Source organism: Cynocephalus volans, chromosome 7 (genome assembly GCF_027409185.1).
Source record: "Cynocephalus volans isolate mCynVol1 chromosome 7, mCynVol1.pri, whole genome shotgun sequence".
Lineage (NCBI taxonomy): Eukaryota > Metazoa > Chordata > Mammalia > Dermoptera > Cynocephalidae > Cynocephalus > Cynocephalus volans.
This window is the reverse complement of record NC_084466.1, coordinates 129,963,186-129,989,002: the sequence shown is the minus strand read 5'-3', so window position 1 is coordinate 129,989,002 and position 25,817 is coordinate 129,963,186. Positions and strand designations below refer to the sequence as shown.

General features: G+C 36.3%; 1 protein-coding gene across 3 annotated transcripts in view; it reads left to right on the top strand.

The window, feature by feature from the left end:
- Nucleotides 1-25,817, top strand: part of HPSE2 (heparanase 2 (inactive)) — a 715,375-nt gene that overhangs the window by 460,198 nt on the left and 229,360 nt on the right. For all 3 annotated transcript variants that reach the window (XM_063103268.1, XM_063103267.1, XM_063103266.1), the window contains one exon: nt 7,275-7,446. In XM_063103268.1, coding sequence (XP_062959338.1) covers nt 7,275-7,446 — 172 coding nt within the window. The remainder of the gene's footprint in view (nt 1-7,274; nt 7,447-25,817) is intronic.

Genomic DNA, 25,817 nt, shown 5'->3' with positions numbered 1-25,817 from the left:
ATTATATAGTGGGCCTCATTATCTCTTTTTATGGTTTTTAGTTTAAAGTCTATTTTATCATATATAAGAATAGCTACTCCAGCAGCTTGTTTTTTATTTCTGTTTGCATGGTAAATCTTTTTCCATCCTTTCACTCTTAGTCTATGTGAGTCTTTATAGGTAAGGTGGGTCTCTTAAAGGCAGCATATAGTTGGGTCCTCCTTTTTAATCCAGTCAGCCAGGCTGTGTCTTTTGATTGGGGAATTTAAGCCTTTTACATTAAGAGCTGTTATTGAAAAGTGTTGATTTAATCCTAGCATTTTATTGATTTTTGTTTGGATGTCTTAAGTGTCTTTTGTTCCTTTTATTTCTGATTTACTGTTTGTTTTCTGTATTTGTTTGTTCCTTGGGTTGTAGATAGCCTTTCTTTTGTTTGTTTTCTTTTCATTGATGCCATTTTTATTATACTAGTTGGTTTTGATTATTCTTGGGTTTCTATGGCAGTGGTAGTTGTTTTTCAGGTACCAAACCCAGTACTCCCTTGAGAATTTCTTGTAAGGCTGGTCGTGTGGTAGTGAACTCCTGCAGTTTTTGTTTGTCTGAGAAATATACTATTTCCCCTTTATTTCGGAAGGATAGCCTTGTGGGGTAGAGTATTCTTGGCTGGCAATCTCTGCCTTTTAGTATTTTGAATATATCATCCCATTCCTTTCTGGCTTTTAGGGTTTGTGATGAAAAGTCTGATGTTAGTCTGATTGGGGCTTCTTTATAGGTGATTTGATGCTTCTCTCTTGCAGCTTTTAATATTCTCTCTTTGTCTTTGAGTTTTGCCAATTTGACTATAACATATTTGGGAGGAGACCTTTTTGGGTTGAAAACGTTTGGGGATCTTTGAGCTTCCTAAATTTGAAGATCTGTGTCTTTTCCAATACCTGGGAAGTTTTCTGCCACTATTTTGTTGAATATGTTTTCAATGCAATCTCCTTTTTCCTCCCCTTCTGGAATACCCATGACTCGGATATTTCAGCACTTAAGGTTGTCTGATATCTCTCTTAGATTTTCTTCAATGTTTTTAATTATTTTTTCTTTTTTTATTTTTGTCTGCCTCTGTTATTTCAAACAGCCCATCTTCAAGGTCTGAAGTTCTCTCTTCTGCTTCTGCAAGCCTGCTCGCTAAACTCTTTGTTGTGTTTTTTATTTCGTTGAATGAATTCTTCAGCTCAGCAAGCTCTGCTACATTCTTTTTTAGGGCATTGATTTCCTTGTACATTTCTTCTTTCAGGTCCTGTATACTTTTCCTCATTTCGTCATGCAGTCTAGCTGAGTTTTCTTGTATCTCATTTAGTTTCCTTACAATTATCACTCGAAATTCCTTGTCTGACATTTCAAGGGCTTCTTGTTCTATAGGATCTAGAGCTTGAGAGTTATTACCCTTTGGTGGTGTACTTTCTTTATTTTTCATATTTCTAGTATCTTTCCTTTGATGTTTAGTCATTGTGGCAAGGGATTTCACAGGCCACTGGTTTGACACTATTATCTGGCTAGGATGTTGCTGGGGCTGCAAATTTGGTATTGGTGTCTCAGTGTCTGCTCAGTTGGCCACTAGTGCCTTGGGTGTTTGGTTGCCTCGGATCTTGGACCTCTCTGGGGAGTTGCCTCTCTGGTCAGCATGCCCTTGGCCAGGCTGGGGATGTAGTCAGGTGGCAGCAGTGAGGCCCCCCTGCTGGGTCGCATGCTAGCACTGCAGGGCACATGGTCTCTGTGGATCTTCCACTCCTCTGGCTGGATGTCTCTCTGCTCCGTGCACACTTGGCAGGCCAAGGATGGAGTTGGGCAGCAGTGACGAGGCCTACCTGCTGGGTCGCGTGCCAGCACCACAGGGCATGTGGTCTCTGCAGAGCTTCTGCCTCCCCTTCTGTATGTCTTCCTGCTCCACGCACACTTGAACAGGCCGGGGATGGAGTTTGGCGGTGGTGGCGAGGCCTGCCTGCTGGGTCACACACTGGCACCGCAAGGCATGTGGTCTCTGAAAGCTTAGGTTATTGATTTGAGATTTTTATTTCTAATTTAGGAGTCTCAGGCTATACATTTTCCCTTAAAGATTGCTAAAGCTGCATCCCATATGTTTTTATACATGAGGAGAGTTCAAGAAGTTTGTGAAAACATGGAATTAAAAGACAAAAATAAAAACTTTATTTCTCAACATAAGCTCTGTCAAGTTCAAGACACTTTTGTAAGCAATGATGCCAGCCATTTAGTCCATCCCTAAAGAACTAAGGGTCCTGGGAATTTATCCACGTCAGTGCAATCTTTTCTACATTATTAACTGAAGAAAAATGGGTACTTTTCACAGATGTTGTAGAATTAGGAAACAAAAAGAAGTCAGAAGGAACCAAATCAAGACTGTATGGTGGATGCCTAATGATTACCCACTGAAACTTTTGCAAAGTTGCTCTTGTTTGGTGGGAGGAATGATAGGAACATTGTCATGGTGGAGAAAGACTCTCTGGTGAAGATTTACCACGTGGTTTTCTGCTAAAACTTTGGCTAAGTTTCTCAAAATACTCTCATAATAAAATGTTATTGTTCTTTGGCCCTCCAGAAAGTCAACAAGCAAAATGCCATGAGCATCCCAAAAAACTATTGCCACAATCTTTGCTCTTGATGAGTATGCTTTTGCTTTGACTGGACCACTTCCACCTCTTGGTAGCCATGGCTTAAATTGTGTTTCGTCTTTAGGACTGTAGTGATAAAGCCATGTTTCAGCTCTTGTTATGGTTCTTTGAAGAAATCCTTCAGGATCTTGATTCCACTTGTTTGAAATTGAAAACTCTGCTCTTGCCTACAACTGATTTGTGCACAACAGTTTTAGCACACATCCAGTGGAAAGTTTGCTCAATTTTAATTTTTCTGTCAGAATTGTATAAGCTGAACCAGTTGAGGTGTTGGCTGTTATTTCTGCTGTTAATCATCAGTGCTTTTCAGTTAGGACACAAACAAGATTAAGTTTTTCCTCACAAATTGATGTGGATGGTCTGCCACTGCAGGCTTCATCTTCAACATTGTCTCGTCCCTTCTTAAAACAAGTTATCCATTTGTAAAATGTTGGTTTCTTTGGGGCATTTTCTTCATAAACTATTTGTTAAGCATCAATAATTTCATCAGTCTTCCACCTAAACTTCAGCCTAAAGTTAATGTTTGTTCTTGCTTCAATGTTAGCAGAATTCATGTTGCTATGATAGGGTATCTTTTCAAACTGATGTCTTATCCTTCTTAGTGCCTCTGACTGTATTCTGCTTAGACATGTTATAACAAGTTAATATGAGTTTATTTTGGTACACAAAAAAATTGTAATCAGTAGTTTTTTCATAATACACACTTTCCATGAACATTTTGAAGACCCCTTGTATTATATTTTCATTTTCATTTCATTTCAAATGTTTTCTAATTTTTCTGTGGTTTATTTGACCCATGGATTATTTGTTTAATTTCCAAATATTTGTGGATTTCACAAATTTATTTCTGTGTTAAATTCTAATTTAATTCTGTTGTCAGAGCACATACATTGTATGATTTTAATCCTTTTAAATTTATGAGATTTGTTTTATGGATTAACATATGGTCTTTCCTGGAGAATGTCCTATGTGCACTAGGAAAGAATGTGTATTCTGCTGTTTGGGGGTGAAGTGTTTTATAGATGTCAGTCAGGTGAAGTTAACTGATAGTGTTACTCAAGTCTTCTATATCCTTACTTATTTTCTGTCTAGTCGTTATATCCATTATTGAGGGTGTAGTATTGAATTTCCTGTTTCTGTCTTCAATTTTGTCAATTTTGCTTCATGTACTATTGTGTTGTTGTTAGGTATGTATATGCTTATAATTCCTATATCTTTCTGATAAATTGAGATCTTTCTTCTCATTATAAAATGCCCTTTGAAGAGTATGAGTGGCATGAGTGAGCCAAGTGATTGTATGGTTGCATCTCAGAAACCAGTAGGGCTTGCAGTGTGACTGACAACTAACTGAAGAGTAGATTGCAGAATTCAAAGAAGCCTTTTCACTGTTTGACAAGGGTAGTGATGGAACTGCAACAACAAAGAGATTGGGAACTGTAATGAGGTCTCTTGGGCAGAATCCCAGAGAAGAGTTACAGGATATGATTACTAAGGTAGATGCTAGTGGTAATGGCACAGTTGACTTCCCTGAATTTCTAACAATGATGGCAAGAAAAATTAAAGACACAGACAGTGAAGAAGAAACCAGAGAAGCATTCAGTGTGTTTGATAATGATAGTAATGGCTATATTAGTACAGCAAAGCTTTGTCATATGATGACAGACACTGGAGGAAGTTAACACATGAAGAGGTTGATAAAATGATCAGAGAAGTCTATACTGATGGTTATGGGTACTTTCACTTATCTCATGACTTTTTGTTCCTCTGTCTTTTCTTTAATGCCTTTTTTTATGCAAAAGAAATATTGTCTAAGGTAGCATTTTCATTTTTTGTTTTATTTTCTTAGTAGTTTCTTATTAGAATCTACTTTTAAATCTACATCACAATCTACTTTTGAGCAATACTAACTTAAGTCCAGTTTAACATAGAAACTTCACTCCAGTATAGTTCCATTTCCCCTCTCCTTTATGCCATTAATATTCTAAATATTACATCTTTATATGTTATAAGCCCAACAGTACAGTTTTATAGTTTTTGTTATATGCAACTCTCATTTCAATCAGTTAAGAGAATAAAAAAGTAATGAATATTTTCAACGGTTTTGTATTTACCTTTGTAATTACCTTTACTGATGTTTTCTATTCCTTTGTGTGGTTTTAAGTTATCATCTAGTGTCATTTCCTTTCAGTTTGGAGGACTTCCTTTTTTTTATTTCTTATAAGTCAGACTTGGTTGAAATAAAACCTTTATGTTTTTCTTGGAAAGTCTAAATTTTGCATTCAGTTTTGAAGGATAGTTTGATGCATATAAAATTATTGGTTAACAGGCTTTTTTTTTTTCTTTCAGCATATTGGGTATGTCCTCCCACTGTATTCTGGCCTCCATTGTTTTTCATAAATACTCAGCTGTTAATCTCATTGTATCCTTCTATATGTGATGAGTCATTTTAGTTTAAAAATTTCCATTTGATTCTTGTTTATAATTTTTCTTTATCTATATTCCTATTTGATGAGTCAATAACATTATACCTTCCTTTAATTCTTTGTTATGCCTTTTAGTTCTTTGAACATCTGAGAGCACTTCAAAAAGTTCATGAAAAGATTTGTATTATCTTTTAATTCTATTTACCACTAACTTTTTGAAGTTCCCTTGTATATATAACAGTTGTTTTGAAGTCCTTATCAGCTAAGTTTAACATTTAACCCCTCCCCCCAGAGACAGTTTCTATTGATTGCTTTCTTTCCCTGTGTATTAGTCATACTTTCCTATTTCTTTGCATGCCTCATAATCTTTATTGTTGTTCAAAACTATACGTTACAGATAACATGCTGGAGCAACTCTGAATTCTGAAGCTTCCCTCCCAGAGGTGTTTTCTGTTGTTTATTTTTTCGTGACTTTCCTGGACTAAATTCTGTAGAGTCTGTCTCCCTTGCACAGTGTAGCTACTGATACCTCTTAAGTTTTTAATTTTTTAATCATTTTTATTATTTTTTGTTATTTTTATTTATTTTTCTTTTAATATTTATTATTTTTAAATATTATTATTTTTTAATTTTTAAGGCCAGTATCCTAGGGGTTGTCTATGTCGACTCAAGGCCAGCACCCTTGAGTTAACATAGCTTAATGGTGTACCAATGATTGATCAGAAATTTTGCTTAATTACCTGAGCCAGTAAGCCTTCCAGCTTTTGCCAGTGGATTTGTGTGTGGGTTGAGGGACACGTTCAAAATTTAGGCAGTTTTCAAGTCTGACTGGCTTTTGCTTTCTGATATGCCTTCTTGTGTCTCCTCTCTGAGTGTCCTAGGTTTCACATTCACCTGGGAACGCATGGATAGCCAGAGCCCTCTCTAGTCTCCACTGAGCATGTGCAGCCTTCTAGCTTACTATGGGTATGTGTGAGCTTATCAAGGCTCACTATGGCTGCCTTATTCCTCACATCTTCCTGTTAAATTTCTTGCAAGTCTGCTAGTCTATTTCTTGCCCCTACCGCTATCACAACTTCAAGCTGAGATATCAGCCTTCCCTGGAGCACATACTCCATTCCAAATCAAGTTATCCCCCTCCAGCAGTGAAGCTGCTGGTTTTTAGGAATTTTCCTACCCTTTTAGAACTACCAAGTTAATGGAAGCTGGAGGAGGGGGTTTTGATCAAAATTACTTCACTAAGCTACTTTGTTATTAATGAACATTAAGGTTTTTTCTAACTTTTTAGTACAGTGCCATGTTTATGGAGTTTCCTTCTTACCCTATGTATTACTTTCCTAAACCTGTCATAACAAGTTACCGCAAACTTGGAGGCTTTAAACAACAAATTTATTCTCTCACAATTCAGGAGGCCAGAAGTCTGAAATTAAAGTATCATTGGGGTTAGTTCTTTCTTGGAGGCTCTGAGGGAGAATCTATTCCATGCCTCTCTCCTAACTTCCAAGGGTTGCCAGCAATCCTTAGCATAGCAGCACCTCCCCAATTTGTTTCCATAGTCATGTTGCATTCATCCCTGTGTGTCTGTGTATCTGAACTTCTTTCTCCTTTCTCTTATAAAGACAGCAGTCATTGGATTTGGGGCCTGTCGTAATCCAGTATGACCTTATATTAACTAATTACGTCTTCAAGGATCCTATTCCAAATAAGGTCACATTCTGAGCTGACCCCGTGGCGCACTCGGGAGAGTGCGGCACTGGGAGCGCAGCAGCGCTCCCGCCGGGGGTTCTGATAGGGATGACCAGTGCGCTCTCTGGCTGAGCGTGGTGCGGCCGGTCACAAAAAAGACAAAAAAAAAAAAGCAAATAAGGTCACATTCTGAGGTTCCAGTAAACAAAATTAGACACTATTTAATCCAGTACATCATTTATTATGACGTATCACCTGAAAATTATTATGGTCTTGTTGTAAATTATGTGATCTTTTGTGAAGATTAGTTTGAAAATGAATGAAACAGAAAGATGGCACTGCTAACTTGACTTTTTTATTTGGGTAGTTCCTCACATTAAGATAACTCACTCTCTTTTTTGGTTATTTTGTTCATACTGTTAAGAAAAAGGCAGAGAAACCTGTGGACAGGAAATGGTTGGCAGAGCCTCACCCTTCTCAGCTCTGACTTACATGTCTGCTTTTAATCTAGAGCCAAATAATTATCGGACCATGCATGGACGGGCAGTAAACGGCAGCCAATTGGGAAAGGATTACATCCAGCTGAAGAGCCTGTTGCAACCCATCCGGATTTACTCCAGAGCCAGCTTGTATGGCCCTAATATTGGGCGGCCCAGGAAGAATGTCATTGCCCTCCTAGATGGGTAAGTCAGATTACTTAGCTGTTTTTATGACATTTTTCATTAACTGTAATAAATTAACGCATTTGTATTTTTCATGGTTATTTTTGGTCTTAAGAAGAAAGAAGGGACTTCTCTGTAGCAGCTTCCCCCACTCTAAATCAGGGATTCTACATCAAACAGCGGAAGAACTTTTCATCTCTCCAGGCCTTCCGCAGTAGGTAGCGGGTAGTAGGATAGAAGAGGGTATTACAATCTCCAGAACGAATTGGAAGGGACGCATTGCTTGAAAAACCACATTTAATATTACATCATTTCATAGCACCATTTTATATTTTAGAAAAAGCAAAAAGATTACTCACTCTGTTCCAGTGAGCTCTTATAGAAAGTAAAGCTTTATAAAATCTTGGCCAATAGAGCTGGGTTATAAAGTTGAGAAAAACTACAAATACTTACAGATTAAAGCACAACTAACCTGATAGATTTATTAGCAGGTAGCCTGGGGAATTTCTGTCACTTGATTTATTTAATTTTGACTGATCTGACAGTCATTTTTCAAGCTTTGGTGTGGATGAGGTGCTATGCCTTTCTCTGTCTTTTTCCTGCTGGTAGGCCAGGCTCAAACTGGATTATTGAGACATCCATGCAGGTTGGGCCCAGTTATGCAGGGTCAGAGGAAATACCTGACTATGAATTTGTTGCCAATAAAGAGGTAGAATTGCAATCTAAGGGAGCCACAGTGGCATGAGGAAGGTTGTAGATGTTGAATCCAAGGCCCAAAGTGGAGATGTTACCAGAGCAGGAAAGGTAGAAACAGTTAAGTCGGGAGATTCAGGAGCTGATCTTGAACACAGTACCCTCGGGCACCAAGGCACACATTTTATGTGGAACCTTATCATGGTCTGGAATAGGTATGGTTGTTCTTTCAAATTCAAAGATGAGTGAGACATTTTCCAGTGAAGGGCACAGACCAACTAAGGTTAGAGAAATGCCATACAAGTATAAACAGAGATATACGAGAAGAGGGAAACCTTTGTCTCCTACATGGCTCTTGTGACTTGATAGTTTTGTGACTCCTCTCTTTTCTGGAGACTTAGTCTTAATCTAAGCTTATGAACATAGCAGACATTACTGAAGGTTTGGAAGCGGGGAAGGATTTACATTGTAACAACATTAACAACCTGAAATTGAATTTTAGGCATTTTTCTCTTTATGAAAAGTTCTCGAGCTCTTATTTCAACTCCTATTCTTTCCTAACTTTTCTCTTTTTTCTCCTTGTCTCTCAGGAGCAACTTTCCCTTTTTTGTAGAAAAATTTCATAACTTTAGTCCCTACTCACAAATACATCTCTGGGCTTCCTTTTACATACTTTCATTGAGCTTTGAAATTATTCTGTATATGTTGGGAGATGGGGAGCTAGAGATGGAGAGGTTGGTACTATTTTACCTGTTATAATCAGGGGATATGGGTCACATTTATAGAACTTTCCTCACATTTTGTAGATACAAAATCAAGCAAAGCTAATAATTAAGTCCACGTAGTTATTCTTTTGGATTATTCTTTTTCTTTAATGATTTGATTAATACATTCTTATAGGACCCACAATATCCTTTCAGTAGCATGACCCTCTATCAATGATTCATTTATTCTGCAAATGTTTCTCGAGGAGCTCCATAGTTCCAAGTAGTATGTTAGGAGCTGGGAATATAATAACAAACAAAAACATACTTTTTTTTGCCCTCATAGAGTATTCACTATATCAGGGAAGACAGAGGCATTAATCAACTGATCTTAAAACTAGGATATTATTAAGGAGAGGTACATGGTGTGAGGAATGACTATAAGGTCACAGAAGGGTTCCCTGAAGAAGTGACACATAAAAGTAAGAGATGTATATAAGGTGTTATATTAGTCCGTTTTTGTGTTGCTATAATAGAATGCCTGAGGAGGTTTATTTGGCTTACAGTTCTGGGACAGCTGCAGCTGACATTGGCCTCAGGCTGCTTCTACTCATGGCAGAGAGCGGAGGCAGCTGGTGGGTCCAAGCAGATCATATGGCGAGACAAAAAGAGAGAGAGAGAAGAAAGAGAGAGAAACTAATAGAGTGAGAACTCACTCACTACCCCCCCCCCCCAGAGCATTAATCCATTCATGAGGGATCCGCCCCCATGGCTCAAACAGTTCCCAACACTGCCACATTGAGGATCAGATTTCCACATGAGTTTGAAGGGGGACAACACATCCAAGCTCTATCAGGTATAATCTAAAGGATGAGTAAGAGTTAACTAGACAAAGTGAGAAGTGAACAGTATCAATGCTCTTGGCCGAAAGAAAAGCATGTGCAAAGGCCCTGAGGATGAGAAAAGGGACAGGTTAGCTAGAGAAAGATGTAGTTAGAAAAAATAATTAAGTGTATAGGGGGTTATAGGCATAATGAAGGGCTTAGAATTTCTTCTGAGTGCATTTGGGAAGATATTGAATGTTTTTAAGCTGGGGAGGGAAATGATTTGATTTATTATATAAAAATTATATTATGTCTACTCAGTGGAAAATGCATGAGAGAGAAAGCAGTGAAATCAGTAATAAGGCTCCTGCAGTAGTAGTACAGAGAAGGAATGATGGAAAACTGGACTCAGGTGGTAGCAGTGGAATATATTGTTGGAGGTAGAATCCATAGGACTTGATGATATATTGGATAATTATATGATAATGTGACATAGGGATGTGTAAATAATTGGATAGATGCTGTTATCAGTTACTGAGATGGGAAGACTGGGGAATAACTGGTTCTGGGAAGAAAATCATGGCTTTGGTTTTCATGTTATGTTTATTGTGCTTGGATCTAAATGGAGATATCAAGTATATCATTGAATACAAGTCAAGTGATCAAGGTCTCTGCTAGAGATATTAATTTTGGGAATCTTTAGCATGAAAATGGGATTTAAAGCCATGAGAATAGAAAGACCAGTTAGGGAGAGTTTAGAAAATGAAGAGACAGGATAACTAAAGATCCCTGGGGAACTCACACATTTAGAGATGTAAGAAAAGAGAAATGGCCTCAGAGGTGAAAGGAAAAGGAGATAATGAGGTGCACATCAACAAAGATAAGAGAGTTTTGGATAATGAGGAAGTGCTGCTAGGAGGTCAGGAGGTCAAGTAACAGGAGGACAGAAAAGTATCCTTGGATTTGGCAATATGTAGGTTTTGGTAACCTTGAGAAACTCAGTTCAAGGGAGTGGAGTGAATGGGGGTGGGAAATTAGAAACAATAGTGCAGACAACAACTCTTAAGAGACTTTTTCCTGTGAAGGAAAATAGAAAAACGAAGGAAGATGTGAGCCAAGAAAGGTGATGGCATTTCCGCCCTTGAACGGAAGATAAAACAGTTTTGTACGTTGATGAATTATCCATAAGAGGAGAAGAGCTGAATGATAGAGAAAAGGAGAATATAGCCAAAGTGAGACGTTTTTTAAGGTTAGAAGAAATGGAATCTAGCGCGACTGGCCTTCATTAAATGGAGGGGCGGTTCTTCCAGGATAACAAAAGATAAGAAACAAATATTTCTCTATGTAAGAGATTAAAAAAGTCGTACTTAGGAGAAGCCTCTACTCAGTACCCTCAGTGTGGTTAGGGCATCCTGGTTTGTGTACATGGTGTAAATGTGAACACACAGAGGCTCATTAATTATAAGTCAAGAAACTTGGGCACAATAATAAGCAACACATGAAAGAAATGAGCATGTAACTGGGGTGCTCTGGTGGCAAATGGTAGGCGCCACTTCCTTCATATCTGGAAATTAAAATAAGACACGAGAGTAAAGTAGAGAAAATCACTTAGAGCAAGGAAGAATACTGATGAGTGCATTTCTTTTTTCCTTTTATGTGCCAGGAAAAAAATGGAGGTTTATCTTTCTTAATATTTATGTACTAAATATACAGTGAAATATAACTAGAAACACATAAACATCCCCAGCAACTTGAACTAACTATAACAAAAATGTCAGCACTCTAAATTACCAGCTTTGTCTAATCCTCCTTGTTATACAGATACAATTTTACATACTTGTGATCATTGTACATGCATCATTTTGAGTTCTGCATTTTTTACTCATTGCTTCATATGGCCCTTTCCTTATTTCTACGTAGTTCTCATATTTGTCATTCTTAATAGCAATAAAATATTCTACTGCATTAATGTACCAAAGTCTGCCTAAGCATTCCCTCACTGTTGGGCATTTGGGCTGTTTCCAGTTGTTGCCTATAATATACAGCAGAGCTATAAACATCTTTATACTAATAGGTTTTTTATTTCTTTTGAATTACATCCTTGGGCTATATTCCAAAAAGCTGGGTTTCTGGATCAAAGTATATGATAATTTTTATGGCTCTTACATTCGTTGCCAAATTTCTTTTTAGAACGATTTCACCAGGTTCAAGGGCAGCAGAGTATTAGTGTGTCTTTTTCCCCCAATATCTTACAGCAATGAGTATTGTCATTTTTATTAATTTACTCTTATTTTAATTAATGCAAGATTGTACTGCATTTACATTTGAATTCTGTTAACTATGAAAAGACCTGAGCAGTTTTCCAAATCCTTATGTTGTCTTGTTTCCTTTTATCCCATTTGGTTGATAACACAATAATAACCATTTTGCTTGAGGCCCAGACCAGGTGACTATTTTAGATTCAGTCCTTTCCTTTGTTCACATACTCAATTAGTTATTAAGTACTCTTATTTCTGACTTATTAGTACTACTCAAATCCCATTTTCTCTTCATTTTTATTTTAAACCTTATCATTTTTCTTCCTAAATGATATCTCTGTATCTAGTCTCAGACTCTAATAATTTTTCTATATAGATTTCTAAGTGGTTTTCTTTAAAAAAAAATGCAACATCTGGTCAAGTCATTCTTGCTTGAAATCCAACCCTTTCAGATGCACTTCAGGCCTTTAGGGCCTGTGTCTGTCTAAATTTGCAGCTAATAAGCAGCTATACCCGCTTGTGCAAACTGCCCTCTATCTACATCAAAGTATATGTAAATTTTGGAAGATGCCATATTTATTTTTACCATTTGTATTAGTCTGTTTTCTGTTGCTGATAACAGAACACCTGAAACTGGGTAATTTATAAAGAAACAAAATTTATTTCTTTCAGTTTTGGGGTCTGGGAAGTTCGAGGTTGAGGGATGCAACTGTTGAGTACTTTTTCCTTGGTGAGAACTCTCTACAGAGTCCTGTGACAATGCAAGAACTGAGCAAGAGCACGCATTAATGTACTTCTTTCTCTCCTTGTAAAGCCACCAGTCTCCTACCTTGATAATCCATTAATTCGTTAACTTGTTATCCTTGAATGGATTAATCTATTCATGAGGGCATAACACTCATGATCCAATCACCTCCCAAAGGCTCCACCTTTTAACGTTGCTGCATTGGGGATCGAGTTTCCACAAGAGCTTTGGAGGGGACAAATATTCAGATCATAGCACCATTGCATCTTTTATTTTGTGTCATTTTGTTTAGAATAATATCCTCTCCATTTGTTTCTCCTCTTTTCTTAGATCCTCTCTAACATCTTCAGGCGGGACTTCTTATGGCCTCTGTTCTTGCATGGTACTTTGTTTATTTTTAAACTACAGCACATATCAAATTGATGATAACTTATTTGTTTACATATCTATCTCTTTTGACAAACTGTGGACTAGGATCAGGACCCTGTTTGTTTTATTCATTCTATATCCTCAGAAACCTAGCAATACAATAGATGTCTTATAAATGCTTGTTGAATTAATAGTGTCTATCTTATTCAACAATTGGCTCTAAGTTCATCAGACACAAAAACAGGATGCATGATTGTGATTGTGAAGCATTGTAAATCATTATATAGTTATTTGATAAATTATGGTGATTTTTATAAACCATAATGATTAGCTTTAGTTTTATAGAACCAAACTATTTTTTTTAACTTTAAAATTTAATTGTACATATTTGTGAAATACACTGTGTTGTTTCAATACATGTATATATTGTACAATGATTCACTTAGGGTAGATAGCATATCCATCACCTAAACATTTGTCTTTTCTTTGTGGTAATTTTTAAGCTCTTTTACTTAGGCAGTAATAGGACTAAACAGGACTATCTTCCCAGTTAAAATATCGGCTAAATTAGGACAGAGATAGAATCTTCATGTTTGTATCTTGAGGGACTAGTGTGTTGTTTGGAAAATGAGAAGTACTTCATAAAATGCTTGTTTTATTGTTTTCATTTCCTCACTTTGGAACTATTTCTAGTCATTTATTTTTATCTGAAGGCATAAAGAATTGTTCTTTAAGGTTATATCAGTTTCCTGTTTTTCTTTTGTAAGCTTTTATGCATCATCTGTGTAATGAGAATTTTATCTCAGTCTACTGCTTTTCTTTTTACCTTGAAACATCTTTTTATTGTTTCAAAGTTTATTTTTATTATAATTTTTCTTGTCTTATGTTGGTCAACAAGCCTTGCCCACAAAATAGAGATCCCAGTCGCGAGAGAAACTTAACTAAAAAACCTATATATTCAACAGCAGAGAAAAATCTGCACCCGAGACCTTGAAAATTCTATTTAGTACCCAATTTTTAAATATGAATAGATAGCCAAAGATAGCAGACAAACGAAACCAGCAGCATGAAAGAGAAAACCAAGATAAATAAACAATTGACCTAAGATGAATTATAATTCAAAATCAATACTTTAAATATAAAAATCTGTAATTAGAATCCCTATAAAGTTATAGTAAGATACCATACTTATAGAGTGAAAACACACTTCCATGAAAAATGGTACAATCAGAACAAAGAGATATTTTTGAAACTAAACATATTAAATCTAATTAAATTAAATCTAATAAAGGTTAGGCAATAATTTCTTAGATACAACACTAAAAATGTAAGTAATAAAAGAAAGCATTGATAAATCAGATGTAATCAAAATTACAAACTTTTGTGCTTCAAATGGTACCATCAAGGATGTGAACAGACAACATGCAGAATGGGAGAAAATATTTGCAAGTCATATATCTGATAAAGAACTTGTATCCAGAACATATATAAAAAACTCTTGCAACTCAGCTATAAAAAGACAAATAACCTAATTTAAATATGGACAAAAGGGATTTGAATGGACATTTTTCCCTAAGAAGATAAACAAATGGCCAATAAGCATATGAATAGATGATTAACATAGTCATTAGGGAAAAGCAAACCAAACCACAATGAAATACCACTTCACACCCACTAGGACAGTTATCATCAAAAAGATATACAATAACAAGTATTGGAGATATTGGAGAGGAACTGGAACCCTCACACACTGTTGGTGGGAATGTAATACCATACAGCTGCTTTGGAAAACAGTCTAGCAGTTACTCAAAAGGTTACACACAGTTAACAAATGACTCAGCAATTTCACTCCAAGAAAAATGAAAACATATATCCACACAAACACTTATACATAAATATTCATAGCAGCTTTATTTATTATAGCCAAAAATGGAAACAATCCAAATGTCCATCAACTGATGAATGGATAAATAAAATATGGTATATCTACACAGTGGAATATTATTAGACAACAAAAAGAAATGAAGAACTAATACATGTTGCAACATGCATGAACCTTGAAAACATTATTGTCAGTAGAAGAAGCCAGTGACAAAAGGCCACACATTGTATGATTCCCTTTACATGAAATGTCCAGAATAGGCAAATCTGTAGAGACCTGTAGAGCTAGGGCTGGGTCTATAGCTCACAGACCCCTCAAGCCCATTGCCCAGACTGGGTCACAGATCCTTCATATGCAGGTCTACGGGCTAGATAACAGGAAAAAACATCCTTGAATCCTTGATTGAAGAAAGAGTAGTCTTTATTCAGCACGTACATGTCTGTTAGGCAGTCCAACAAGAAACTCAGAAACTCAACTGCTGCCAGCAAATTCCAAAGAAAAATGGAGCAGCTGCCAGCAAAGCACACATGCTCTGTTTTTAGACATGAGCTCTCTGCTGGCCAGCCACTGCTACACAAACTCCAGAACACACACTAGCAACAAACTAAAAAGATACATGGGCACACATGTGCACTAGCTCCACTCACACGCAACTTGTTTACAAAGAATGTGCTGCACCACTCCCAACTGGACCTGAGGCAAGGGAGCCTGACTAAACTATTCTATTTTTCTCACAAGACCAAAAGTAGATTAGTGGTTGCTTAGGGCTGGTGGAGATTATGGGGAAATGGGGAGTGACTGCTAATGGGTATGGGGTTACTTTTTAGAATGATGAAATATTCTAGAATTAGGTTATGTTAATGATTGCATAACTCTGTAAATATAATAAAAATTATTGAATTGCACACTTATTTGGGTGAATTGTATGTGTATTAGTCCATTTTGTGTTGCTTATAACAAAATATATGGAACTGGATAATTATAAAGAAAAACGACATTTATTGCTTACAGTTTCTGAGCCTGGAAAGTACAAATTCCATCTGGTGGTGGCAACAGTGGCCCAGGGGTCTCACATTGCAAGATGGTGGAAGCAGAGAGAGCAGAAAGAGAGAAAGACAGACTCTCCTCTTTTTTTAAAGGCCTCAGAACCATGTCCCTGACCACCATTTTTAATCCATTCACTGCTACAAGGTCCTGCAATCCAATCACCTCTTCAAGGCTCCACCTTTCGATTACCATAATAGGATTTTCCACCCTCTTAACAGTCCCAGTGGGGGCTGAGTTTCTAATACATAAAACTTGGGAGACACAATTCAAGTTTCAGTGAGTTTGGGGGGAACATAATTCAGTCCACTACAGTATGGTATGTAAATTATACCTTCAAAAAGTTGTTGAGTCCAATACAAGAATAGGAAGATAAAATCAAAGAACTCCCCAATACAAAGAGCTTTAGACAGAGACAGAAAATTTGAGGTAAAATATTACTGATATAGAGGATCGATACAGGATACCCAACATCTGTCTTGTAGGAGATCCAGATCCAGAAACTAGAAAGTAAAATATGGTTACAGAAAGTATGAATATCTTCTCAACCTTGAGAATATAAAAGTAAAGGGACAGTTGACAGAAAATAGAAGATAGAAATGGAGAGAAGAAATCAAGCATAGGAAGGCTAATATATAATTTATGGGGATTCAGAAAATATTCTCTAAACCACTGAAATAATAAATGGAGAGGTGGAGGAGAGGAGGCTCAGTAAACCAAGCACATGGAATTTGCTTAACTCTTGACTAGAATGACTTATGGCAGCAATTCCTTAAATATGCTCTGGAGAATATCAGTTCTGCAGGTATTAAAATTATGTGGAGGGGAAAAAATTAAAAGTTCCATGGTCAAGTAAGTTCGAGAAACAGTGGGATGCACACATTTACTGAAACGCTTTCTGGCACGTTTAATACATTAGTTTACATTCTGAATCTCCAAGAAGGGGATTTAGTATACAGTATTTCCTGAATTTATTTGACCACAGAGTCTTTTCAGAGGCCTTCTTGAGGGACTAGTGTTCCACTAACATGTTTTGGACCACATTGACTTAGAATATGAGCTCTGGTTTGGGTGAGGATTGGCAGCAGAGCAAACACTAAAAAAAAAAAAAAAATACAATTTGGAGAACTCAGAGAACCTGGACTGCTTCAATAGCCTCATTAATGGTCTGCCTGCTTCCATTGTTGTCCTCCTCCAATCTATTTACCTCTCAGTTGCCAGAAAAATCTTCGACAAAGATAATTTATATGATGTCAGTCAGTTGCTAAAGACTCTTTAACACTTTTCATTGCTCTTGGAATAAAATTTAATATCCTTACCAGGGCCCACAAGGCTCTACAGTGAATGAACTGGCCACTGCCCAGCTCTCCATTTTTATATTCTACCACTTTCCCTTTTTCTTATGTCACTCAAGCCTTGATGGCACGTGGGATGTGCTAGGCCTCTCCCTTTAGTGTTCTCTCCACTTGCCACATGGCTGGTTCCTTTTAATCCATTAGAGTCTGTCCTTGAGTAACTTAGCTAAGTAACTCCCTATCAATACACTCTTATTTCTCTTTATGGGATTTATCACAATTTATATATGTATTGCTTGTTTAGTTGTTGGTTATGGATTATAAACTCCATGAGGGCAGGAAGTATGTCTGCTGTATTTACTTTTATATGAGGGGTCTTCAAAAAGTTCACAGAGAGCTTCATATTATATTTTAATTCCATTTTTTCATATACTTTTTTATTGAAATGTAGCTTATTATACATACTTGTGGGATGCAGATTTAAATATCAATACCTGTGTACAATATGTGATGATCAAATCAGGTTAACTAGCAAATTCACATTACAAAATGTAATCATTTCTTTATGTTGAGGATTTTCGATCTCTTCTAGTCATTTGATAACATGCAGTAAATTAATGGTAATTATAGACATCTAGCTCAACTGTATATCAATAGAACTTATTTTTCTTAACTAGCTGTTTTGTGTACATTAACCCATTTCTTGCTATCCCCTCTTTCCCAGTTCTGATAACCACAGTCTGTTCTCTCCTTCTGAAAGTTCAATGTATTGTTATAATTCTCTTTCTCTTTCCCTCTTTTCCTTCCTTCCTTCCTTCCTTCCTTCCTTCCTTCCTTCCTTCCTTCCTTCCTTTTTTATATTTTAGCTCCCATTTATGAGTGATGACATGCAGTATTTCTCTTTCTAGGCATGGCTTATTTCACTTAACATAATTTCCTCCAAGCTTATCCATGCTGCTGCAAATGGCAGAATTTCATTCTTTTTAATGGCTGAGTAGTATTTCATTGTGTATATATATGGACATTTAGGTAGGTTCCATATCATGGAATATCATAAATAGAGCTGTGATAAACATGGGAGTACAAGTATACCTACAACATGATGATTTCCAGTCCATTGGGTGTATACCCAGTAGTGAGATTGCTGGATCATATAGTAGTTCTATCTGTACTTGTCTGAGAAACCTCCATACTGTTTTTCACACTAATTTACAGTGCAACAACAGTGAATAAGGGTTCCCTTCTCTTCTCATCCTCGCCAGCATTTGTCATTTTTTTTTTTTCTGATTTTGTAGGAGCAGAAATTTTTATTTATTTATTTACTTTATTTTAACTTCTCGATATGCATTATATTTGATTTGTGTGTCCCTTTGCCCATTCCTCTTCCCCCCTCCCCCTCTGCCCCCCACTACATCATATCTATTCACTTGTCTTAACAAGTGCAAGGAATTATTGTGATTGTTGTATCTTTCCCTCCACCCTTTATTTGTTTGTATATTTATTTATTTATTTTTAGCTCCCACAAATAAGTGAGAACATGTGGTATTTCTCTCTCTGTGCCTGACTCATTTCACTTAATATAATTCTCTCTAGATCCATCCATGCTGTTGCAAATGACAGTATTTCATTCTTTTTTATAGCAGAGTAGTATTCTATTGTGTAGATATACCACATTTTCCGTATCCACTCATCTGATGATGGACATTTGGGCTGGCTCCAACTCTTAGCTATTGTTAAGAGTGCTGCAGTGAACACTGGAGAACAGGTATACCTTCGACTTGATGATTTCCATTCCTCTGGGTATATTCCCAGCAGTGGGATAGCTGGGTCATATGGTAGATCTATCTGTAATTGTTTGAGGAACCTCCATACCATTTTCCATAGAGGGTGCACCAATTTGCAGTCCCACCAACAATGTACAAGAGTTCCTTTTTCTCCAAGACCTCTCCAGCATTTATCATTCTCAGTCTTTTGGATTTTAGCCATCATAATTGGAGTGAGATGTTATCTCAAAGTGGTTTTGATTTGCATTTCCCGAATGCTGGGTGATGTTGACCATTTTTTCATGTGTCTGTTGGCCATTCATGTATCTTCCTTTGAGAAATGCCTATTCAGCTCCTTTGCCCATTTTTTAATTAGGTTGCTTGTTTTATTGATGTAACGTTGTTTCAGTTCCTTGTATCTTCTGGATATTAATCCTTTGTCAGATGTATATTTTGCAAATATTTTATCCCACTCTGTTGGTTGTCTTTTCATTCTGTTGATTGTTTCTTTTGCTGTGCAGAAGCTTTTTAGTTTGATATAATCCCATTTGCTTATTTTTCCTTTAGTTGACTATGTTTTGGGGTTCATATTCATGAAGTCTGTACCCAACCTTCTTCCTGCAGTGATTCCCCTATGTTTTCTTTAAGGAGTTTTATTGTTTCAGGATGTATATTTAATTCCTTAATACATTTTGAGTTGGTTTTGGTATATGGTGAGAAGTACAGGTCTAGTTTTATTATCTTACATATGACTATCCAGTTTTCCCAGCACCATTACTAGAAGACATAGTTTCTTCCCCAGTGTGTAGACTTGGTGCCTTTGTCAAAGATCAGATGGCTGTAGGTGTATGGGTTGAATTCTGGGTTCTCTATTCTATTCCATTGATCCATGTGTCTGTTCTTATGCTAGTACCATGCTGTTTTGGTTTTGTAGCTTTTTAGCATAAAGTCAGGTAGTATTATGCCTCCAACTTTATTTTTTTCCCTCAGGATTGCTTTGGCTATGCTTGGTCTTTTGTTATTCTGTATAAATGTCTGGATAGTTTTTTCCATTTCTGAGAAAAATGGTATTGGAATTTTGATGGGGATTGCATTGAATCTGTAAATCACTTGTGGTAATATGGACATTTTAACAATGTTACTTCTTCTGAAGATATCCCAAGAGCATGGGATATCTTTCCATCTTCTTATGTCCTCTTTAATATCTCTCAACACTGGTTTCTAGTTCTCTTCATAGAGATTTTTCACATCCTTCGTTAACTTTATTCCTAAGTATATTATGTTTCTGGTGGCAATTGTAAATGTGCTAGCTTTCTTGATTTCTTTTTCTGCATGTTTGCTGTTGGAGTATAGATATGCTGCTCATTTTTGTGTGTTGACTTTGTGTCCGGCAACTTTGCTGAAATCATTTAGCAACTCTAAGAGTTTTTTTGTAGAGGCTTTAGGCTGTTCAATATATAGAATCATGTCATCTGCAAACAGCGACAGTTTGACTTCATCTTTTCCATCTGGATGCCCTTTATTTCCTTCTCTTTTCTGATTGCTCTGGCTAATACTTCCAACACTATGTTGAATAGGAGTGGTGAGAGTGGGCATCCTGTCTAGTTCCCGTTCTTAAGGGGAAAGCTGAAAGCTTTCCCCTTAAGAACGGGATGATATTGGCAGTGGGCTTAACATATATGGCTTTAATTGTGTTGAGATACTTTCCAACTATACCTAATTGGTAGAGAGTCTTTATCATGAATGAATCTTGAATTTTATCAAATGCTTTTCCACCATCTATAGAGATGATCATATGGTTTTTGTCTTAGCTTTTATTGAGGTGGTGTATCACATTTATTGATTTGCCTATGTTGAACCAACCTTGCATCCCTGGGATGAATCCCACTTGATCATGGTGTATAATTTTGTTTATGTATTACTGTATTCTGTCAGCTAGTATTTTACTGATGATTTTTGTATCTGTATTCATCAAGGATATGTAGTTTTCTAATTTAATGTATTTTTGTCTGGTTTTGGTATCAGGGTGATGTTTGCCTCATAGAGTGAGTTTGGGAGAATGACCTCTGTTTCAATCTTTTGGAATGGTTTGTAAAAAATTGGTATCAATTCTTCTTTGAAGGTTTGGTAGAACTCTATAGTGAACCCACCCGGTCCTGGGCTTTTTTTTTGTTGGGAGCCTTCTGATAACAGCTTCAATCTCTTTTATTGTTATCAGCCTGTTCAGATTTTCTATATCTTCTTGGCTCAGTTTTGGTAGTTTGTATGTGTCCAGAAATTTACCCATATCCTCGAGATTTTCAGATTTGTTAGCATATAGTTATTTATAGTAGTATCTAATAATTCCTTGTATTTCTGATGTATCAGTTGTAATATCACCTTTTTCCTTTCTAATTTTTGTTATTTGAGTCTTCTCTCTTCTTAGTTAGACTTGCTAAAGGTTTGTCAATTTTATTTATCTTTTCAAAAAACCAACTTTTTGATTCATTGATCTTTTGAATCATTTTTGGGGTTTCAATTTCATTTAGTTCTGCTCTGATCTTAATTATTTCTTTCTTTCTACTAACTTTGGGTTTGGATTGCTCTTGTTTTTCTAGTTCTTTAAGGTGAAGTATTAGGTTGTTAACTTGCCATCTTTCCATTCTTCTCAAGTAAACATTATTCAAGTGATAAATTTCCCCTCAGTTCTGCTTTTGCAGTATCCCATAGGTTTTGGCATGGTGTGTCATTATTTTCATTACTTTCAGGAAATTTTTTGATTTCCTGTTTAATTTCTTCTTGGACCCATATGTCATTAAGTAGAATGCTGTTTAATTTCCATGTGTTTGTATAGTTTCCAGAATTTCGTTTGTTATTGATTTCTAATTTTAATCCATTGTGGTCTGAAAAAATACATGGATGATTCCAATTTTTTTGAATTTGTTGAGACTTGCTTTGTGACCTAACATGTGGTTATTCTGGAGAATGTTCCATGTGCTGATGAGAAAAATGAATATTCTGAGGTTGTTGGATGGAATGTTCTGTAGATATCTGCCAAGTCCAATTGGTCTAAAGTGTTGTTTAGATCTTGTGTTTCTCTATTGATTTTTTGCCTAGATGATCGGTCCAATTTTGAGAGTGGGATGTTCAGGTACCCCGCTATTACGGTGTTAGTTTCTATCTCATTCTTTAGATCTAATAGTGTTTGCTATATAAATCTGGCAGCTCCAACATTGGGTGCATATATATTTATGATTGTTATGTCTTAAATATATATGCACCCAGGTCGGAGCAGCCAGATTTATAAAGATTTACATATATTTATGATTGTTATGTCTTCTTGATGGACAGATCCTTTTATCATTATATAGTAGCCTTCTTTAAGTCTTTCTATGGTTTTTGGTTTAAACTCTATTTAATCTGATATAAGAATAGCTACTCCAGCTGGTTTTTCATTTCTATTTTCATGATATATGTTTTTCCATTCTTTCATTCTTAGTCTACTTGTGTCTTTACAGGTGAGGTGAGTCTCTTGAAGGCATTATGTTGTTGGGTCCATCTTTTAAATCCAGTCAGTCAATCTGTGTCTTTTGAGTGGAGAATTTAATCCTTTTAAATTTTGAGTTATTATTGAAAACTGTTGATTTACTCTTAGCTTTTTATTGATTTTTGTTTAGATGTCATAAGTATCTTTTGTTCCTTTCTTTCTGGTTTTCTGTTTGTCTTCTGTGTTTGTTTGTTGCTTTCTTGGGGTGATAAATAAACTATTTTTGTCTTTACTGTTAGAATTTTTGTTTTCCTGGTAGTTTTTTTTAAAAATTTTAGTTTATTTTGTCAATATACAATGTGGTTGATTATTGTGGCCAATTACCAAAACCTCTCTCCCTCCTCCTTCTGCCCCTCCCTCCCAACAACCTCATATCTGTTCGCTTGTCATATCACCTTCAAGGAATTGTAATTGTTGTGTCTTCTTCCCTCCCCACCCCCCAGTTTATTTGTGTATTTATTTATTTATACCTACCACAAATAAGTGAGAACATGTGATATTTCTCTTTCTGTGCCTGACTTGTTTCACTTGATGTAATTCTCTCTATTTCCATCCATGTTGTTGCAAATGGCAGTATTTCATTCTTTTTTTATAGCAGAGTAGTATTCCATTGTGTAGATATACCACATTTTCCATATCCACTTATCTGATGATGGACATTTGGGCCGGTTCCAACTCTTAGCTATTGTAAAGAGTGCTACAATGAACATTGGAGAACAGGTATACCTTCGACTTGATGATTTCCATTCCTCTGGGTATATTCCCAGCAGTGGGATAGCTGGGTCATATGGTAGATCTATTTGCAATTGTTTAAGGAACCTCCATACCATTTTCCATAGAGCCTGCACCATTTTGCAGTCCCACCAACAATGTATGAGAGTACCTTTTTCTCCACAACCTTGCCAACATTTATCATTCACAGTCTTTTGGATGATAGCCATCCTAACTGGGGTGAGATGGTATCTCAGTGTAGTTTTGATTTGCATTTCCTGAATGCTGAGTGATGCTGAGCATTTTTTTCATGTGTCTGTTGGCCATTTGTATATCTTCCTTTGAGAAATGCCTATTTAGCTCTTTTTCCCATTTTTTAAATTGGATTAATTAATTTTTTGTTGTAACATTGTTTCAGTTCCTAGTATATTCTGGATATCAATACTTTCTCAGATATATATTTTGCAAATATTTTCTCCCACTCTGTTGGTTGTCTTTTAACTCTGTTGATTGTTTCTTTTGCTGTGCAGAAGCTTTTTAGTTGGGTATAATCCCATTTGTTTATTTTTCCTTTGGTTGCCCATACTTCTGGGGTCATATTCATGAAGTCTGTGCCTAGTCCTACTTCCTGAAGTCTTTATCCTATATTTTCTTTAAGAAGTGTTATTGTTTCAGGGTGTATATTTAATTCTTTAATACATTTTGAGTTGATTTTAGTATATGGTGAGAAGTATGGGTCTAGTTTCATTCTCCTACATATTGATATCCAGTTAACCCAGCACCATTTGCTGAAGAGGCAGTCTCTTCCCCAGTGTATAGGCTTCTTGCCTATGTCAATGAATCAGGTGGCTCTACGTGTGTGGGTTGATTTCTGTATTCTCTATTCTATTGCATTGATTAGTGTGTCTTTTTCTATGCCAGTACCATGCTATTTTGGTTGTTATAGCTTTTTAGTATAGTTTAAAGTCAGGTAGGGTTATGCCTCCAGCTTTTTTTTTTTTTTTTTTTTTCGCTCAGAATTGCTTTGGCTATGCATGGTCTTTTGTTATTCCATATAAATTTCTGCGTAGTTTTTTTCCATTTCTGAGAGAAATGTCATTGGAATTTTGATGGGGAGTGCATTGAATTTGTATATCACTTTCGGTAGTATGGACATTTTCACAATGTTGATTCTTCCAATCCAAGAGCATGGGATATCTTTCCATCTTCTTGTGTCCTCTAATTTCTCTCAACAGTGGTTTGTAGTTCTCATTATAGAGATTTTTCACATCCTCGGTTAACTCCATTCCTAAGTATTTTATTTTTTGGGTGGCTATCGTAAATGGGCAAGTTCTCTTGCTTTCTCTCTCTGCATGTTCACTATTGGAGAATAGGTGTGTTGATTTTGTGTCCTGCAACTTTGCTGAAATCATATATCAACTCCAAGAGTTTTTTTGTAGAGGCTTTAGGCTGTTTAATATATAGAATCATGTCATTTGCAAACAAGGACAGTTTGACTTCATCTTTTCCAATCTGGATGCCCTTTATTTCCTACTCTTCTCTGATTGCTCTGGCTAGTACTTCCAACCCTATGTTGAATAGGAGTGGTGAGACTGGGCATCCTTGTCTAGTTCCTGTTCTTAAGGGAAAGGCTTTCAGCTTTTCCCCACTCAGGATGATATTGGCAGTGAGTTTATCATATATGGCCTTAATTATGTTGATATACTTTCCATCTATACCTACCTTGTAGAGAGTCTTTATCATGAACAAGTGTTGAATTTTATCAAATGCTTTTTCAGCATCTATAGAGATGATCATATGGTCCTTGTGTTCGATTTTATTGATATGGTGTATCACATTTATTGATTTGCTTATGTTGAACCTACCTTGCGTCCCTGGGATGAATCCCATTTGATCATGGTGTATAATTTTCCATATGTGTTGCTGTATTCTTAGTATTTCATTGAGGATTGTTGCATCTATATTCATCAAGGATCTTGGCCTGTAGTTTTCTTTTTTAGTTGTATCTTTACCTGGTTTTGGTATTAGGGTGATATTTGCTTCTTACAATGAGTATGGGAGAATGGCCTCTGTTTCAATCTTTTGGAATAGTTTGTAGAGAATTGGTGTCAAATCCTCTTTGAGTGTTTGTTAGAATTCTGCTGTGAATCCATCTGGTCCTGGGCTTTTCTTCTTTGGGAGCCTTCTGTTAACAGCTCCAATCTCTTTTGTCATTATCGGTCTGTTCAGATTTTCTATATCATCCTGGCTCTATTTTGGTAGTTTGTGTGTGTCCAGAAGTTTACCCATTACCTCCAGATTTTCAAATTTGTTGCCATATCGTTGTTTATAGTTGTAATATCACCTTTTTCATTTCTAATTTTTGTTATTTGGGTCTTCCGTCATCTTTTCTTAGTTAGCTGTGCTAAGGGTCTGGCAATTTTATTTTTCTTTCAAAGAACCAACTTTTTGATTCATTGATCTTTTGTATTGTTTTTGGGTTTCAATTTTATTAAGTTCTGCTCTGATCTTAATGATTTCTTTCCGTCTGTTAACTTTGGGTTTGGATTGTTCTTGTTTTTCTAGTTCTTTAAGGTGA